At 44.0% G+C, this 15,008-nt stretch overlaps 1 protein-coding gene across 7 annotated transcripts in view; it reads left to right on the plus strand.

Annotated features, from left to right (window-relative positions):
- EVA1A (eva-1 homolog A, regulator of programmed cell death) overlaps positions 1-15,008 on the plus strand; it is a 201,926-nt gene that overhangs the window by 178,592 nt on the left and 8,326 nt on the right. For 4 of the 7 annotated variants that reach the window (XM_088162487.1, XM_088162486.1, XM_088162491.1 and 1 more), the window contains 2 exons: positions 10,755-10,919; positions 14,622-14,801. In XM_088162487.1, the coding sequence (XP_088018613.1) occupies positions 10,755-10,919; positions 14,622-14,801 (345 nt within the window). The remainder of the gene's footprint in view (positions 1-10,754; positions 10,920-14,621; positions 14,802-15,008) is intronic. The other 3 variants (XM_014872954.2, XM_088162488.1, XM_088162489.1) reach the window with 1 other exon arrangement.

Below are 15,008 nucleotides of genomic sequence, written 5' to 3' on the forward strand. Positions count from 1 at the left end.
CTGAGTATTCCCACAGTTTCTTCCCAGTGCTCCCAGACTGTAGCTGCAGGGCAAATTGCATAAGAGCGTGGGGTAGGTGCTCAGGAACATCCTCACTGGGCTATAACAAAACCCTGGCATTGTTTTCCATGGTGTGTATCTGCTTTTATGTGGCATCAGGAAAGTGACTGTAATTTGCTGTTTCACAAAACTGGCAGTTACTCACAGTAGCAATTGTAGTAAGATTTGGGCTTGCAGTCCTTACTGCTCCCTCGGGGTATGCATGGAAACAAGATGATGCATGCTACGTGTTTTTCTACCAGAAAAATAAATAAAATAAAATACATAAACCATGCAAAGAACTTTTCACAGTCTCCAAGCCAGATTATTAAAAGCTGATGCTGTGTGTTAGAGAGGTTCTGCCTGTAAATGTACTTCTTTGAAAAAACAGGGGAGGGTTACTACTCATAATTAAAAAACATCTATAGGGTTTTTCCTCAAACTTTCCACTGTGCTCAGGAAATCTCAGCCCCAAAGGAGGATGTCTCACAGGTTATGACCATGTGAATGGAAGGATTTATATTGAAAACAGTTTTGCCACTTTGTTCACAGATCCTTGGATTTCAAGTTTGTTAGTGTAGCCTGGCTTCTCTAAGCCAAGTGCTGAAACACTGAGGAGCCAGTGATCCCCACACTGAGATTTGGGTCTCAAACTAAACAGTGTTTTTGTTCAGTAAATACTGATCTGCATTCATCTGTGTAATTGAAGGGCATTTAGCACTGTAGCTGCCTTACACAGTTTTGTTCACTCCTAATCTTTATTCCAATGCAATTTATAGCCTTTCCCTGTGCAGGGTTTCCAGTCTGGGCATCTCATGGTACCCTGGGAATTGCAACACTAAGTCAAACATGTGACCAGAAAAAGTCCCTGCCTTTAATGGCAGAGGTTACCAGCTGCTTTCTGATGACATTCCTTATCTCCTGCTATCAAGACACTGCTGTCTTTTTGGGAAAAACTTTTAGCCCCTTGCCTAGTTCTCTGCTGTTTGATTGCAGAGAGAAAAAGCTAATGAACTGATAAAGAACTGGAACACACTTTTGGATAAGTAGCAATTGGAGAAAAAGAAAGTACAGAGCACAGTTTTGCCGTAATTGCAAAAACTTTAATTAGGCAAGGAGAGCAGAGGGGAAGAATCTCCAAGCTGTGCCTGCCAGCAGACACTGAGACAAAACATGGGGGGACATCCAGATATATGCTGGTTGTGGTTTGTCTTTGAACTAGGTTTTTTTTTTTTTTCTGGGTTGCTCTTCTAGTGCCTCAGAGGTCATCAGTGGTCAGTGGACTACAGGGTGGGTGACATTGCTTCAGAGATAGGCACAGAAAATCCCCTAAATATCTATCTTGGTCAGTAGTCTTGGAGGAGAAATTATATTCCTAACTCTTGGAATATAATGATTGGATCATATCCAGGCTAGTTGTTGGCTCAGATACTGAAGCATGAGGCTTCTTACTCTTTAATAAAATATTTGGGCAGTGTAATGTAGCTGTAAATGCTATTTTCCGTGGTGCCTTCCTTTCCTGCCTGGGCTTCTGCTTCCCTGCTGTTCCTCTCCTGTGCTTGGTGGAGGCTGGCATGACTTCCCATCAGCTCTAGAGGATTTCGGGACCTCTGGCCCTTTACTCAATCCCTTTCTCCCCACTTACCTTGGATATCCTTGCCCTAAGTGTCTCACAGTGACAGATAATGCTCACCCAAACACTGTTTTTGGGTACACAGTCATGAAGATCTCCAAGGGACACTTTCCCTGACAGTGTTTGTGTACAATTTTCACTGAAATTTAAGGGAGTGTCTTTTGGGCCAGGTTTGGTTGCTGTGACTCAGCTGATTCCTGATAATTTTCAGGGCTGGAGCCACTTAGGTATGTGCTGGCATCCTGAGCACAGAGACTCTCCCTTGCTGGTGAGCAATTCCTCACATGAGAAGTGCCCTGACTCCAGATCAGCCACACTTGAACACAGAATCCTCACTGCTCAGTCAGCGTCCTCCTGGGAGCCACATATTGTGCCACATACTTTCCTGAAAAAGAGATAAGCGGCACAAAAGAATTTCTGCAAAACCTTACAGACTAAATGTCAAAACACTTCTGTATTGTAAGAGTAATCACAGTGCTCTGGGTTGAAGGGGACCCACAAGGATCACCAAGTCTAGCTCTTAGGTGAATTGTATAACCTTGGCATTTTTAGGACCAGGGTCTGACCAACTGAGCTAAAGTCTTGAAGTGTTAAATGTTTGACTAAAGTTAATGAAGATGATGAGAAGAAATAGGAGTTATGTCAAAGTCTGAAAATTAGTGAAATGCTACTTTGATCCAAAGGAGTGATTTATTCAGAGCATAAAATTCCAGTTTGTAACAAGTCTCTCTGAAGAAACCAACAAACAGGTATTCCCTAAATGCCTAAGAAAGAGCCAGGGCTGTTTTGCAAAGTGCCAGTGAAAGTATGGGACAAATGTAGCCCAAGTAGGGGAAATAGGGAAGACTGGCAGAATGAGCCTGATCTGATTCTTCTGGGCCTGGTGGAGATGAGATGCAGCCATACTGCCAGCAAGGTCCTACAGCGTGGCAGAGGTCCCATGGTGGGATGTAGCTGAGCATGCTGGAATTTGGACAAGAATCAGCTTGAGACTCATCCTCCTCAAGATGTGTTATCTCGTGAAAATGCAGAACTCTCCTGACTTTGGGAGCAGGCAGAAATTTACCAGATGAAAGTAACTCTTTGTATCTGCAGGTATCTCTTACAAGGCTTTCTTCCTTTTGATCCATTTTTCTTTCCAAATAGAACATGTAGGGAGCAGACTGGTGCATGTGATGCTTTCCCTTGTGCCCTTTGGAGACCAAAAGCCACATCAAGCAGGAGATTTATGAGTTGCTGGCAATAGATGCTTCATATTCTGTTATTACATTTCAGATGATGAAAGAAGAACAACTGACTTTCATGGCTGTGAAAGCAGTAGGAAAACTGCCTGTGGATAGATCCAGCACATGCATCACTGGATAGAAATTAAGGTGTTTACAGCTTCAAATTCAGATTTGGAAAGTTCAAGATAGCAGAAGAGATATCTGAGTAAAAGATATGAGGCAGTTAGTAAGATTTCAACTCAGATACACTCAGGAGAATAAATCCAAAGGTAACATTATGATTCATTAACTATCCCTAATTAGGCTCCTAAATTTAAATAGACAGAATCTTCCCTGGAGGCTTTCAAAGTCACCCACCTTTCAGTGTTGATGATAAAGGGAGCTTAGGAACATAGCTCCCTTACTTAAGGAGAACTTCTTCCTTAGGTACCTACAGGGCAGGCATGGGTTGAGTTCCCAGATTGGTGAATTGGATCTTCTAATAAGGTTATTGCATTTCTGGACAGGCAGAAATCAGAGGGGTCAGGGATGAGTGATCTGCTGCCCTGTGCAGGAGGAGGAGAGCCTGGGAGAGAATGGTGCTCCTGTTTGTCTCTTCCCCATGGAGTCTCAGTTGGAGGTGCAGTGTTTCCTAAATCTCCTTTATCTCCCAAAGCCCCCCACATCCCTGGACCTTTTACCTGCTAGAGAGTTCTCTGAGAGGAACAGTGAGACCAAGCTAATTTGTGTTCCATGGGCTTTGTTTCTGGACTGGAATTGCTTTCACTTCTGAAATTGCTTCTCTGATTGCAGTTGCATGAGGAAAGGATAAGCATGTCCTTTTCTGTGGAGGGCAAACAAAAGAAAGGGTTGTCTGTATTATATTTATATTCTTATTGCACAACACTTCTGTAGTTGGCTGCTGCCAGGAGATACAGTAAAAGACAAAGCATCTGGCCTGTCTCAGGAGGAGTCTTGGCAGAGTGATCTGAAAGTTTTGATGGGTTGTGTCAGACATCCCAGCTTGTACCACTTCCCACCAACCCCAAATCACCAGCAGAACAGACAGATTCCTGCTTTGGGCAGAGTCTGGAGGGAGGGCCCTGGAGCAGGCTTGGGCTCGGGGAGGTGTAGGTGGCTTTGGTTGTGACAGGGCTCTTTTCCCAGACAGCCTCACTTGCTTTCTGCATGGTGCTTGGAAGTGGCCTTACTGTAATGGGCATGAGTCACTTCCTTGTTATTGGTGGTTTGGAGCACCATGCATGGAAAACACGCCTGCAGCAGGCTGAGGAACTCCCTCCTGCTCTTGGGCTTCACATTTGGTTTCAGGATTGCAGCCTATATCCATGCTGGGTGAAAAAATGCTTTTTTCAAGATAACTGAAGGAGATGGAAGCTGAGGTCTGAACCACTTGCATTTGTTAAATCTCTGATCTGGTGTTTGGGGTTTTTTTGTGAGAGTGAAGGTTTTTCCTGGCAGTTTGTTGATCAAATCCCAACTTTCAGACGTATGGTCTGTTGCAGAAAGTCCTTTCATGTCTCCTGTTGTCTCCTGGGACAATTTACACTTCCTGTTTAAACAATATTGTACTTTCACTCTAAATAAGATCTAGGATGGTATGACATGCCTTTGCAGCCAAGGTACAGAGCTGGTGTCAAGTGCACTCAGCCTTTTCCAAGGCTCATGAAGACATTTGAGAGCTGTAGGATCTGATGATCTCCTATCAGAGGATTGTACTCTTATCTGACCAAAAATCCCCCCTGTCAGAATGTCTGGTGGCAGGGCAGGACTTGAAGGTAGGCTTTAGATTTCTGACACAATACATGTGATTATGAGAAGAGGCAAAACCTCTTTCTATGTGAGGCCCTGAGCTAGATGAGCCATGGATAGCTGGAAAAGGTTTCAACTTGTTGCTTGGCCATGTCTGAGACCCTTGGGATGAGGCCAGGGGGTAGGGTGTGCCTCAATTTACTTTTGTTAACCAAATTATCATCTTCCACCCCCGTGTTTCCAGCTACACAGTGCTGTTACTGTTGTCACCAGGTGCAGAATCTTCTTTTCTATGAGTTTTTCCTTCTTGCTCTCTGACTGTACTGGGATATTTTGTGGTCTGGCACAGCCAAAATCCATTATTTTAATAGGTATTGTTCACTGACTGCTTAGTGAAGTTAGGTTTTACTGCACAAAACCCACTTTTAGTTCTACAGTTTGAGAGAACCATATACATGTGTACTAAGGTATTGCTTTCTTTTAACAACTTGAAATCATGAATGATCCTATTTCAGGCTGAATGCTGTGCATTTTCAAGTCTCAAATAAGAATCCTTCAGAGATGCTACCTCTAAAAACATGCAGTAGTTTATATTGGGTGTTTACTCATAGGAGGATTTTTAAAAAAATCATTATTTTAAAAATATGTTGAGCACCAACAGTTCCTGGCCCCAACCTGCCCAGATAAAAGGGTTGGTTGTAATTTTTCTTGGTGAGGGAGTAATTTTTTTGTTCAGATTGTACTCTGCTTCAAGCATGCTCAGGAAGGTTTGCTGAAGATCCTGCAGATCTGCTTTAATCATGCTGAGCTTTGGGAGCAAATGTTATGGGCTGGAAATGCACAGGAAAATACAGAGCAGAGGACTTGAGAATGACAAGCCGCCTGTCTGTATGTTTTTAACACTGAGCTTTCATTGATCCCCTCCAGTTGACTGATGTGTATATCCAGGGAAGATGGAGGTCAGGGGATAATTACTTCCTGGGAGTGGAAGTCTTTAAGCATGTTTAGGACACAGCAAACATCAAAAAACACCAAATGATCAAATTAGAAAAGAGAGGGAATGGTCTGGGTGTAAGGCTGAGCTTGTTTCCTTTATTTGGCACAGACTCCCTCTGTGAAATTGGACAAATCATTTTGATATTTAACCACTTGCAAAACTCTGTCCCTGAGCCAATTCCCCATCCATAAAATATGGGGGCTATAGCATTAATGTTTTGATTAGGGAAATAATATATGTGCTTAAATTGAAACACTCAGCAATGGTGGAAAATAATTACACAAAAAGAGCAGTATTCCTCTGAAAATAATATATTGTGGCAATTGGTTGAGCCCCCAGGACTGGAGTGTTTAAAACTAGATAGATCAACATAGGAAACACAGCAAATTGTCTCGTTATGGTCTTTTGGTACCTGAAGAGAGCCTACAAAAACCTGAGGAGGAATATGGATATGTAATGACAGGCCAAGGAGGAATGGCTTTAAACTGAAAAAGAGCAGGTTTGGATTGGATATTAGGAAGAAATTCACCCCTGTGAGGGTGGTGAGGCCCTGGGACAGGCTGCCCAGTGATTCCATGGCTGCCTCATCCCTGGAAATGTCCAAGGCCAGGTTGGATGGGGGTTGGAGCAACCTGGTCTGGTGGAAGGTGTCCCTGCCCATGGCAGGGGAGTTGGAACAAGAGAGTCTTTAAGGTCCCTCCCAACCCAAACCAGTCTGAGATTCTCTGTCCTTAATGAACAGAGGTGAGGTATTGACTGGCCTTTTCCCTCTCGTAGCACTGCAATTCGGAATGTTGCTGCTTGTAGACACAAGTAACTTTTTCTTTTCATCAGCCCTGGGTTTTCTGGCCACACAAGAAACTGCTTGTGTGAAAATTCCAGCAGAAGGTGTCTCCACCAAGTACAAATAGGGATACTGTCAGCAGCACCAGCGTGAGCCTTTTCACACTGTCCTGCTGGCTGCTCCTACGGGCTCTGATGGATCTGCTCTGCCCATGAGAGCACCTCTGGCTTTGATTTTCCTTCACCCCTCTCTCTGCAGTGGGGAGAGGCTGCCAGGCAGTGGAGGAGAGGTTTAGTGTGAGATTGGTGTCATTAATTCATTGCAAACGGGTAATGCAGCTCTTGGGTTGGGAACTGGTATAAATTATTGCTAGCATGATGTTGATTTGATCAGATGAACAGTCAGAGCTGAGATTGCTTTTAAAGCAGACACAGAGGGATTATGTAAGGACTTGAAAGCCTGTAATGGCAGAGGAATGAACCTGCTGATCTAAAAGCTTCCTTGCAGATTTATAACCTAGAACCAACTTCTGCAGGCACCTTCATGGAGTGTCACAGCAATGGTGACACTTATCCAGATCAGGTCCTGGCTTGGAATGGAATCCATGGGATGATGTTTGAGTTGAACCCTAGGGTGAGTGGCTGAGCAGGGCTTGCCGTCTGAAAAGTTACACCTCTGCCTGTGCTTCTCAGATACACAGCCCAAGTTGCTGTAGAATTTTATCATTTGGATAAATACCCACATCTCAATGCTGACTGCTACCCCTTGAGAGACTGAAAGTCCCTAGAGGTTCCCAGGGCAACTCATCTCCTCTATTCCAGATGATCCCAGCTCATTGCATTTTTAGGTGCAGGGCTCCTGACTGTGAGGTGTGTTAACACTTTGATTGAAGCTGTTTCTTCCCCTCTTGTCCACATCCATCACTCGTTCTGCTGACTGAGTTGCTTTAACTTCTCTGCTCGATTGCATGGAGAAGGACAAGTGCCAACCCTTCCCTGCCAGGATTTCTGTGCTTAATACTGAGATAAGACTAAAATCCTCTGTACTTTTTTTCTGGTGGTTTTAATAATAAATAACTTTCCTAGACACTTTGCTTCAACTCATGCCATGCTTTGTGTCAGATGCACTCTTCTCTGGAGAATTTAAGGAGGGCATTTCAAAGGAACCAGATGTTTAATCTTTCTTGTGGAGTTGGCTGCCACACAGGAGCTAACTGGAAATTGTGAGGTATTTTACACTTGAGAAATGCTTTCCATTTCACAGTCTTTCTAAATCAAAAGAAAGCTGTGTATCGGCTGAGCATCATATAAACTAGAAAAAGAGCAGACTTGCTGCATGCCATTTCTTTGTGTACTCTGTAAAGATGGGCCTTTCCTGGCAAAATGTACTCAAGATATTTATGGAGTCCACAGAGAAAAATGGTCCCTTGAAATGGAAAAGTTCATGTTTGTATTCTGTAGACATCCTGTGCTGCACTAAGTTGCTTCCAGAGTTTTAAAGGGATATATTTGCTGAAGTGAAGAAAATCACCTCTTGGGATTTTTGAAAGTACCAAAGTGTGTGCTAATCACAGATGTTAAGCACATGCCTGCTTTTGGGAATCTGTCCTCACAGCTACCTCTGTTTTAAGGCACCAAGTGACTACTTGATTGTGTTCTTACTTCCTCGACCCTCCCAAAGAGGTAACAGCACAGCCCTATTCCATAAGGTGCTGGGACAATAATACTCTCTATCAATGCTTCTGCTTGATTCTTCTCCATCTCTACTCTTCCTTGGGATGCTGTTGACCAGCTGCTGACTCATTTAGCAATGTTTTGCTTACCTGACTCTTCTCCCCTGGTCTGTAGGTAACATTAAAGTGGTGGTGGCACAGATGCCAAGATGGAAAAGCAATATCTCAGTTCCCTGGGTGTGCTTAGGAACACCCAGAGATGATGGTGTTTCTTTCCCCTACTTCACTCAAATGTTTAAGTGTTGGGTAATGTCACCTTTCCTATGAAAGATGCAGGTCCATTCAGCCTGTCTTGTGCCCTGGCAATGGTCATGAATGCTGAGAGGTAAAGGAGATGTTTATGAAGAAGAGTAAGTCTGAAACATGAAAGTCTTTTGCTTCATTTTCTTCACTGGATGCCTATCAACAGGTGACTGGGATGCAGTTTGGGTGAAAAGTGTATAAAGGAAAATGTCTTGTGTCTTTTAAATGCTTATCAGGTCCTCAGACTGAGATTCAGCAACAGGACTCTGTTTTTGGAGGGTGCTGAACCCTATACCCTCTGTATGCTTTTGGGTGCCTCAAATTCAGCACCCAGAACTGCAGTTCTCCCTGGCTTTGATTTGCAGGATAATGTCTGTTCTACCCACCCCCTCTCCAGACTTTCTGATATTTCCCTGGCACAGGTATCCCCCTCATTCCTGTCTGGTTCCTACCGGGGGATGTGGTTTTTTGCTGCTTTCCAACTGTTGCCAATTCAGGTTTCACTAGAAACTGCTGTGCCAGATCTTTGATATTCAGAAGCTGTGGGGTTTTCTGCCTGTTTCCTGACCTAGCATGACTCTACTAATAATGCAAGAACTTCAGTGCTGATGTCCTGGCAGGCCAATACAGGAGGTCAGTCTGTAAATCTAGTTACAATTTTCTTTGCCTCAGCAAAGACAGTTGGACATAATGTAAACAAGGTGGTTGGATCACTTCACCCACCAGTAATGTGGTGGGTGATGCAGGCAAATTTAATGGATGTGATTAAATCTCCTGTTCCAGTCTGGCAGCTGATTAGCTGCAGGGGGCAGGCAGGAATTTCCTTTCTGATCCAGAGTTGCCCTCTTTCCAAGTCCTCCTTCAAACTTCTGCCAAGTATCTCAAAGTACTTTGCATTTTTAATTGCGCTACTTCACGCCCCTGTGAAGGGTGGAGATGAGAGATAGCATGATCCCAAGTGGAGCCCTGGGGAAACTGAGGCACTGGGAGGCGGCAGCCTGCTTGGAATGAGAGAGGAAGGTGGTGTTAGACTTGGAGAAAGGGGAAATGGGCATCCCAGAAAACTTGTCTTGAAGCTTACGTGGTTCTACTGAACTTGTGCCTAGTGCTCAAGTCGGTGTCTTAAGCACACTAAAGTCTTGGTAGCCTGCTATGCATTAATGTATAGTCACTGACAGGAAAAATAAATCTTCCTCCTGTGGAAATTTTAATTTATTTTTGTCTTTCATCACTCAATTCCTCTGCTTTCTGAAGAGAATGACCTGTATATATGTTTCTTCTCTTTGTATAGAGAAGCACTTTGCTCTGAAATAGCCTCAGGTGTTGGCTGTAGCTGAGGAAGAGAACTGGTTCAGCTCCACAGATGACTCAATTCTTTGTCCCTACAGGGGAAATTAGAGAATTTACTGTGTGGATTCACCTTCACTGGGTGTACACTGAGGTAGCTACACCAACTTTGATTTCTTTACCTGGTTGTACAGCTGAAGAACTGGCCTTGTAAGGAGGAGAAAACACTCCTATTATTAGGGCATGCTTTAGTCTAAAGAAGACACCAGAGACGTCCAAAAATTCTGCCACATGTTAACCCATCATTTCACCTGCATATTGCTCATGCTGTGGCTGACAAAACAGAGCAGTAGGGAGTAGCTGAGTCTTTGAGTTCCTCAGGATGGTGGGAATGGAGAATGGGCCTTTCCCATCTTACAGCCTAAAACTCAATGGGAAACAGTGTATTTTGGATCTCACAGGTTGGGGAGGGCTTCTTACAGCAGGAATTTATTTTTGTGGTGGATAATTTAAGCTTTATGATTTCATGTGAACAGCATCCTCTAGAGCCTGGTTTTGTGAATCTGGAGTGGACAGAAACTTCAGATGTTCAGTCTTGAGCCAGCAGCTTGATGTCTGGAGAGAGGCAGGATTTCAGGCATAGCTACAGCCCCCATTGCTGTAGGGCATCTTGTCCAGCCTGCTGTCATGGTAGGAACAGAGAGTTCTAACTGGAGTGCTCTTAAGCATAGAGCTGAGGCCAAGGCCTGGCTTACTAAGCTCTATTTCAGTTTCTGAGATGTGTGTCTAAATAGAACATCTGAATCTGATCCTTAACCTAGTCTCAAGGCTTAATTGTAAATAAACAGTATCTTAATCACTTTATGGTTTCCAGCATTCTCTCATTGAATGTCTCTATGGTGGCATTTGGTGAGCATTCATCATAGTGGAAAATGAGTGTCTGTTTGGGCTGTACATGGTATAATTAATTATCAGTTGAGCCCTAGCATGACGTGACAATTCTCATTCTGGCCAGCTGAAATAACTCACTCTAACAACTGGCTCTTCCTGCTCCTCTCTTTCAGTTCCCAAGAAGCTTCTGCATGAAACTCAGGCAAGACCGACCAACCAACAAGGGTATCAGAAGCCACATTTTCCACTGCAGCCAAGAGTGTTTGACCCCAATGTTGTAGGGGACGGCGTGTTCCTTTCGGATGTCTCTCCTTCCAACATAGAGCGAGCTCTCCCAGGTACCTGTGACCATTGTGATGTTGGCCCAAACTTAATGGTATTGTGGTAACTGTTCCTTTCCATCTCCTCTTTTCTGGATTCCTGTATTGCTCCTAAGTCCATCCATGTCATATTCAGAAAGGGCTGTGACAGCTTCAAGATGTGACCAGTGACAGGCTAAAGTGAACTGTGAAACTGTTCAAAAAACACTGGGTTTCTTGGAATAGCAGTCATGGCCATGCATGTCCAAACTCATCACAGAAATATTTTCCAGACTTGTCTAGTAGCAAAAGAAAAAAAACAACAAAAAGCCAGGGTAGTGACAGTAGATCTGCCTCATGGGACAAAGAAGTTTTCAACTGAGCTTTGAAATACGATGCTATTTTCATAAAATGCAAAGTGAAGAGATATGAATGAAGTCAGATCTTAGCCATCTCTAGGATAGGTGAGTAGGAGGAATGGGTGGTGTATGAATACAGGAAAAGCACAGGTGAGCACGTGTTGGGTTCCTTGGTGGTTTTGTGTTGTTTCCCAATATGCAGAGATGGTTTATGACACTGCTGAAAATCCCAGTCTGTGCTCCCAGAGATTCAGCTCGAGGGTGGGTATGGGCAGAGCTTGTCTCTGTCTACACTCTTGGCAAAGTTAATCCACAGCTTGGATAGTCAATTCACAAATAAATAAGAACTGGCAATAACAGGTTTGTCAGTTTGGAGGCCTTACTGAAAAACTGTCAAGAAAAAGAGTTTTAAGTTAGCTCCAAATAAATATTGTGATCCCGGAGATTCTTTTTAGCAAGGAAAAATATCCTGAACTCATTTCCACTCATCTAAACATTTTACTTCTACAAATGACACCTTTTGTTTAGTTTTCACATAGTTTATGTGAACTTTCAAAATATGCAACAATTTTCAAACAAACATGTCATTTTGAAATCAAAACCTACAAGAATGTTTGAAAAATAACAAAATGCTTGGAAATTTCTATAATCTCCCTTGCTGTTTTATTTCTTTTATTAAAACTATTTGCTAACATCAGCCTGGTATCATGAATAACTAAGCTTTCCCGTGCTTATACTGTGGTGTTGGGAAAGTTTACTGCTGGCTGAAAGAATTTTGTTCAGCTTTGGTGTAAACTCGCAGAGAAACTGTTCAAGGGACTGGCAACAGCTAAGAAAGGATGGTGAGGAGAAAACCAGTAGCAGTGAGCTGGTTAGGCATTGACAGCTCTTCAAAGCTAGCAAGGAGGAAAGAGAATATCTTTTAGTATGATCCTGAAAGGAATGGCAGACCAGGGAACTAAACAGTGTAACATGGCCCCTGTGAAATTGTGTGTGTTTGTTTGTTCCCTTCTGCATAAATCCAGTCATTTTCTGTCTTCTGTGTCTGTGCTTGTACAATCCTGTCAATGATAAAACCAGTTCTGTGGTTTTGTGGTGCTCTTTGCTGCAGTTTAGTGTATGCAGGCCACTATTCATTTAAAAGCATGTTTGATTGCATCTGTTCAATTGAAAGTGAAAAAAAAATAGAAGAAAAAAAAAGAATTCTTCTTATATCTCACATGTTGCAAGGAGTTATCTCTGTCTCCTGAAGTCAGTGTTGTTGCACTTGACTTACAAGGGCTGCTCCACACTCAACAGAGGTGGTGTCCCTCTGACATAGGAAATTTTTATGAGATTATATCCTGGTGGTGCCCTTCATTTTCCTTGATTGTGAAGGGATTTAACATCCACTAGTTCAGAGCCAGACCTCAGGCAGGAGACATCTCTGGCAGGATTCAGTTACCCCCCTATAAATGTGTCATTTGTGATCACCTGGGGTGTTCACCTGGCTTCTAGAAGGGTGAGCATTTCCCCTGCATCCCTTCTCATACCTGCCATCTCTGCATGGATGTCCTCCTGACCCTGGGTGTCTTTGATATCTGTGTATGAGCAAATACATCAAGCTTTAAGTGTCTGCTGTGGGGAGAGCTGGATGACTCTCTGCTATCCATCAACTAATAGCAGGATTCTCTTGCCTCAGTTTAGATGCATGGTGCTACTTGAGATGCTCTGAAATATCCAAGTTTTAGGTTCAGTTTTTAGAAGTTAAATATTTACTCTGTTTCTGTGGATTTCCTTGGAACAGCGGTAGGGAAAAATTTGAATGCTTGTAAAGGCAGTTTTACCAGACAGGGAGGATAAAGGCATGTTAATCTGAATTTAAAAAAAATGTTTTGAAATGTTGCTATTGATTTCCTGCTGATTGTGCCCTTGGACGTTCTGTGTCCCTTTTGCACAAGGGATCTTCAGTAACCTCTATTCTCCTACAGCAAGAGGCTCTTGGGGTATTTTATGCTTTGGGATATGACACCCAAGCTCTCATGTTTAAACACTTTGCTTGAAGTCCAGTCATTAACACCGTGGTAACCTTGAACATGTGGCTTTCCCAAGGCCATGCAGCTATTCAGTGGCAGAGGTACAGCTGTGCCCACATTCCTTGGGGCTGATCCCTCACAGTGACACCTGGACATCCATCCCCGCTGGTTCTCCTCGAGGCAGATTAGGAGTTGGCATCACTGCACACACATTCCTGCCCTCAGCCCCTCTCCATCCAGTATTACTTGTTCTCTTTGACACTCCTCACTTTCTGTTACTGCTTCCTTGGGTTGAGCAGCTTCCTGGCACCCACAATGGGAAGCTGAATGTGATGTCTTGTGCTGCTGGGTTTGCAGGGAAAGGAGATGGATCAGGCAGCCAAGGAACAAAGACCATCTCACATCAGAATGACAGAATGCCTTTGCTTGCATGACACTGATGGAGCTGGAGATGGAGCTGGCAGTGTCCTGAATTTAAAACCTGCAGATAAGTGGAAGCCAGGTGCAAATCTGTGATTTTACAGAGTGATGCTTGCTTTTGGCCAGACATAGACACTCAGAGAAGGGAGCCTGAAAATCTGTAACAGCTACAGCTAAAAACTCACATGGATGGTGGAGCTGGATCCTGTGCACTGACTTTTTCCTGTGTTGAAAGCAATTATTACTGTTTTGTGAGTAGTGGGGGTGTCTGCCTGCAGATCAAGGTGTGGGGAGCCCTCAACAGTGAGCTGATAAGGTCTGAAAGGGTCTCTTTGAGCCTCCTGGAATGAACTGCCTCCTTAGCTCCAGTCTTCAACAAATAAAACCAAATCATTAACCCATGTTCACTCACCTCTCCAGAGGGGAAATGGTGTCTGTGTGAAACACAATACGAGCAGGCTTCTGAAGGAAGTCATAAACTCAGGTCTGCCCTTCCCCACGAAGGCTGGAGGGAAAGCAAGCACGTCTGTTTGCCAGGTGTGGATGGATCACTACAGCACCACACCAGCAGAGGGTTGTGGGCTCTGCCTGTGTTTTCCAGTCCTTCTTACAAGCCTAGCTGTACCCACTGTTGATAAAAGCTCCTTTGATTTACATAAGAGAAAAGAAACCTGATTATATATTTGCTGTAGCATGGGTGGGTGTGTCTAAGTGGTGACATGAAAGAGCAGGAGATGGGGGAGAGATGATGATGCCTGGATGCAGATGGGGTAAGTGCTCAGCTGAAGCCACTTGAGAAGGTTCAGTTACCCCCCAAAAAGGGGGCAAACTTGGGTGGCTCCCTGTCGAGCAGCTCCAGATTTCTGAACACAGGTGCTGACCTGGTGGGGATAAGGCAGGGTAGGGCTGGGTCATTCTTCATTCCTCATTCCCTTTCTGTGTCAAAGCAGAGAAGAAGAAAGGGAGGTCAGCCACTTTCTACCCTGTGGACAACACCCCTCTCCTGCTCCCTGTGGATGAGACACAGCCACCAGCACTCAGCAGCAGCAGCAGCATGGAGCCCGTGGGTGTTGGCACGGAGATGGCCCTGCTCAGCAACATCCTGGCAGCCTATGCCTTCATCACAGGTATGGCTCACATCTCCTGCAGTCCTGAAAGCTTTCTGCAGACCCTCCTTTCACAGCCACCTGGGGCTAAATCTGCCTCTCTGAACTGTTTGTGTATTTCATTCTTCTCTCAGTGAATTCTCCCTTGGAAGGCCTGACTCTAGCAGGCAGTGTATAACAGAGTTTATGGCACTGCTTTCCACTGGGTCTGCTCTCATCTGGAGTTAA

This window comes from Sturnus vulgaris, chromosome 3 (genome assembly GCF_052056855.1).
Source record: "Sturnus vulgaris isolate bStuVul1 chromosome 3, bStuVul1.hap1, whole genome shotgun sequence".
Classification (NCBI taxonomy): Eukaryota; Metazoa; Chordata; class Aves; order Passeriformes; family Sturnidae; genus Sturnus; species Sturnus vulgaris.